Source organism: Nansenia antarctica (genome assembly GCF_963989245.1).
Source record: "Nansenia antarctica genome assembly, chromosome: 6".
Taxonomy (NCBI): Eukaryota; Metazoa; Chordata; class Actinopteri; order Argentiniformes; family Microstomatidae; genus Nansenia; species Nansenia antarctica.
In genome coordinates, this window is record NC_137676.1 from 70,018,914 (window position 1) to 70,023,913 (window position 5,000).

Sequence of the window (5,000 nt, forward strand, 5' to 3'; positions counted from 1 at the left end):
GGGCACGGGCACGGGTGTGTGTGTGTGTGTGTGTGTGGGCACGGGCACGGGCACGGGCGTGTGTGTGTGTGTGTGGGCACGGGCGTGTGTGTGTGTGTGTGTGTGTGTGTGTGTGTGTGTGTCTGTGTGTGTCTGTGTGTGTCTGTCTGTCTGGCTGTGTGTGGGCACGGGTGTGTGTGTGTGTGTGTGTGTGTGTGTCTCTGTCTGTCTATTTGTGTGGGCACGGGTGTGTGTGTGTGTGTGTGTGTGTGTCTGTGTGCGCGTGTGTCTGTGTGTGTCTGTCTGTCTGTCTGTGTGTGTGTGTGTGTCTGTGTGCGCGTGTGTCTGTGTGTGTCTGTCTGTGTGTGTGTGTGTGTGTGTGTGTGTGTCTAGGTTTGCAACCTGTGCTGTATATTCAGCAGGCAGATGAAGGCACAGAGACTCGCTAGATGCAAATGAGGCTGAGAGAGATGATGCATTTCCATATACCTTTACTACCTCAACAACAGAGAGTGTGTGTGTGTGTGTGTGTGTGTGTGTGTGTGTTTGTCTGTCTGTTTGTGTTTGTGTGTGTGTGTGTGTGTGTGTGTGTGTGTGTGTGTGTGTGTGTGTGTGTGTGTGTGTGTGGTGGTGGGGGCGTTAACTACAATCAGCTCTATCATGAAGGATGTGTGTGTGTGTGTTGGGGGGGGTGTTGTGTGTGTGTGTGTGTGTGTGTGTGTGTGTGTGTGCACGTGTGTGTGTGTGTGTGGTCCCATGTGATTTGTGTTGCAGCAGGGGAGGCTGGAGGAAGTAGAAATCAATGGAGACGATGGGTTGAGGAACGGTATCAGGTTTGTGTGTTCCGTGCCGCCTTACAACGAGACCGTCCTCCGATTTCTACCCCCACCAGCCTCCCCCCTGTGTGCAGGCCTCCCCCTGGGCTGGGCTCTTTCCTCTGGGTCAGGGATCAATTTCGACTCGGTCAAACATCCTGGTGTCGTATTAACCGGTCGAGTGCCTTTAATGCGATCAGTTTTTAACCTTGGCACTACTGATGTTTACAATACTACCTTTGCACACACTGTATAATTGCACATTGCACATACGTCTTTGATATATAGCTTCTTTTTATCCATCTGCACATTACATACTGTACATAAGCATAGCACCATACTGTATAAGCTACCTTAACTGTACATAGCTACCTTAACTGTACATAGCTACCTTAACTGTACATAGCTACCTTAACTGTACATAGCTACCTTAACTGTACGTAGCTCATAACTGTACATAGCTACCTTAACTGTACGTAGCTCATAACTGTACATAGCTACCTTAACTGTACATAGCTACCTTAACTGTACGTAGCTCATAACTGTACATAGCTACCTTAACTGTACATAGCTACCTTAACTGTACATAGCTACCTTAACTGTACGTAGCTCATAACTGTACATAGCTACCTTAACTGTACATAGCTACCTTAACTGTACGTAGCTCATAACTGTATACCTCTAAACTACTGTAAAAAGCCTTACTGTACCTATCACTATAATTGTCATGTTTTTTTATATCATGTTCTTATATCACTATTTGCACTTCTGGTTGGATGCTAAACTGCATTTTGTTGTCTGGTACTTGTACTCTGCAATCACAATAAAGCTGAATCTAATCTAATCTAATGGATGCTAAAACCAGCAGGAGTGGGGAACCTTACAGAGAGTTTGACTGTTTGACTGTTAATAGAAACAAACAAAAGAAATATGGCGGTTCCGACAGAAATCGAGAATCGAAATATTCGATCGATGCGCGATCGAAACTGTCTGGGGTGGTTTACAACTTTGGATACTAGTGCCAGACCACCACACCGTGTAATAAGAGTGGAGCGTCCCACCACCACATATTGGTGGAGGATATTTAGTCACCGGTGTGGTGAATTTCTTTAGTCATACGAGATGTTTACGCTCCTGATTGTCTCACTTCCTGTCTCCGTAGGTTGCTATGGCGTCGCCCCTGACGACGTTGGTGAAGAGTGGTCATGTGACCGCTGCACGGACGGGAGCCTCACAGCTGTACGTGACCGACCAATCAGATCAGTTTTGTGTTTGTGACATCACTCATTTGGTCATTGTATGCCTGGGAAAGGTTGTTGACTAAACATTAGCTAGATATCCAGGGGGGTATTCCATCAACGTCGCTAAAGGAAAATCCAGACTTATTTTGATAACTAAACATTAGCTAGATATCCTGATAGTTGACTAAACATTAGCTAGATATCCTGATAGTTGACTAAACATTAGTTAGATATCCTGATAGTTGTAACCTAAACATTAGCTAGATATCCTGATAGTTGATTAAACATTAGTTAGATATCCTGATAGTTGACTAAACATTAGTTAGATATCCTGATAGTTGTAACCTAAACATTAGCTAGATATCCTGATAGTTAACTAAACATTAGCTAGATATCCTGATAGTTAACTAAACATTAGCTAGATATCCTGATAGTTACCTAAACATTAGCTAGATATCCTGATAGTTGTTACCTAAACATTAGATAGATATCCTGGGGCCCATTCCACTAAGGTGGATTATCTTCTAAGCCTCGATAAAGTTCTAATCGGCGATAATGTTAGCTTGCGTTCGGTTCCATCAATGTGGCTCAAATAATTCGCTGCTTGGTTGAGCTCCTTCTGAGTCAGATATAATTAGCCTGGTCGCGAACAGGCTAAAAGACTGGCTAAAGTAATACGTGCGTCAAAAAAGGCTCACAGGCGGAACTACATCCCGAACGACAGTTCCTCGTCTTTTAGGAAATATTAGTTCCCACTTCACACGAGATAGATAGATAGATTGGTTGACTGTGTGATAGATAGATAATTTGATATTTTGAAAGTGTGATCGATCGATAGATAGTTTGATTGTGTGATAGATAACTTGATATTTTGAAAGTGTGATAGATAGATCGATAGATCAATAAATAAAAGAGTGTAAAAAAAAAAAGTAATTGTTTCAACTTGCATTGCTGTCATCACAGCGGTCTGGCTGGCACAGTGGTTAAGGCAGCCAGCTAGAGTTCCAAAGGTTGCGTGTTCGAGACTTGATTTAAGTGATTCTTTTATTTTTTTTTACATTTAACCGAAGCCTTCATGCAAATCGATTTACAGCATATATATATATATATATCTTATATATATCTTATATATATATATATCTTATATATATATATCTTATATATATATATATGATATATATATATATATCATATATATATATATATATCTGTCTAAGTCAATCATCTATCCATCAGTAATCGTAAGAAAAAAGAATCTATGCCAAATCCAGGGTCTAGTAGTTGAAGAACATAATTTACTCAGAAAGGCTTCAAACACCATTGTAATCGTGTCAGTTCTTGTAAATTAGCCTGCACCATCATTTTATAGCCTATATACTTACTATTACTATATTTTAGATGAGATTTTAGATTAGATTCAGACAACGAAATGAAATAAAAAAGTGTGTCCGAAGAGGGATTCGAACCACCGTCTTAAAAAGACGAATAAATACCACGACAGCGGTAAATACCACTAGGCTATCGTGACGATAAGACAATTTTAGCCTGCTGCTGATATCACCACAGTAGTAAATATTCATTTATTAAAATATGAACATATAACAATAACTAGGGCTAGTATGACCTACGCAGGGCTTAAAGTACTCCGGCACAGTGCCGGATTTCCGGCGCGGGAGAATAATTTTTTTTTTTAAAAATGCAATTGCGGCATTGCGCCGACGTGGTGGCGGGGGCGCTGTTTCACAAATAACTTAGCTTTCGTGTTTGCTAGCGAAACAGCTGATAGTTGATGTTGACTGCTCAAGGAGAATACATATTTGAAAGTACAGAATGCCTGAGAGCCTTATATTGCATTATATTACATTATATTTTGAATGGCCATCTGGTGCCTGAATATTGTTTTTTCCTTTACATATATAATGACATTTCCACCATAAATTGATGGCGAAAGGGCACAAATTGGTGCATATCAATTCACCAGAATGCAAGAAATTAAGTGTTTGATGCTCGTTTAAGGACCCCCAGACAGCCCTGCTTCATGGGTCCCCCCCGATGTCAAACACCACTGGTACCACCTCCGCCTCATTTTGAGCCAGGAAAAACCCTGAGTAGTGACGGGAAGCCTTATGGGACGTGGTGCCAAGAAGGAGAATATAAGTGATAGTGGCTTAATAAGTAATCAGTTTGTTCTTTTAAAGACATGTATATATTTTATTCTGTATTGTTATAGTGATAGTGGCTTAATAAGGGATGCAATCAGTTTGGCCTTTTAAAGACATCTATTTATTTTTATTTTTTATTTAGTATAAAACAGTATTATGAATGAATGAATGAATGGTCTTTATTGTCATTACAGTTTTTCCCAATTTCTAAAACACAAAAGCCAATTCTCTAAACCAAATGACCAGTTCTCTAAACACATTTAATAAAACTAGCTCCCATTTGCCAAAACCATAAACACATTTCACATGAAGACACAATTCACAAAACACAATCCTCCTTTTCTCATAAATCTAAACACATTTTGTCTTGCTAAAACACAAGTTGCAAAAAACTCTGCTCAAATTCTCAAATTAAAGCTCATGTGATGCAAAATGCTTGCCAAAGTCAGCAAAATGTTAACACAATGAACACACCTGGCTTCATTCATTAAACATAACGACTCCAAATTTAAGACACTTGTTGCAAATGATTGTGGTGTGTGTGTGTGTGTGTGTGTGGTATAGTTCCATAAATAAAAAATAAAACATCACACCCTGAACATTGTTTTCAGTGAGTATTGTTGTGTGTAATGGATCCTCTGTAGCGTTTGCATTGAGTTGTGATACAGTACAGTATTGTACATGTTACGGTACATGTGGGAATACGGTAACATTTTTCAAACCTTTATTTACGTAAAACTCGATAGGACAACAGTGCAACAACTTCGCGGCTGAACTTTAGTAAAATTTCGGACATCATATGC

At 40.0% G+C, this 5,000-nt stretch overlaps 1 protein-coding gene across 1 annotated transcript in view; it reads left to right on the plus strand.

Annotated features, from left to right (window-relative positions):
• kdm4c (lysine (K)-specific demethylase 4C) overlaps positions 1 to 5,000 on the plus strand; it is a gene marked incomplete at both ends in the record, with an annotated part of 53,681 nt that overhangs the window by 31,500 nt on the left and 17,181 nt on the right. The window contains one exon of the mRNA XM_080534831.1: positions 1,957 to 2,033. Coding sequence (XP_080390957.1) covers positions 1,957 to 2,033 — 77 coding nt within the window. The remainder of the gene's footprint in view (positions 1 to 1,956; positions 2,034 to 5,000) is intronic.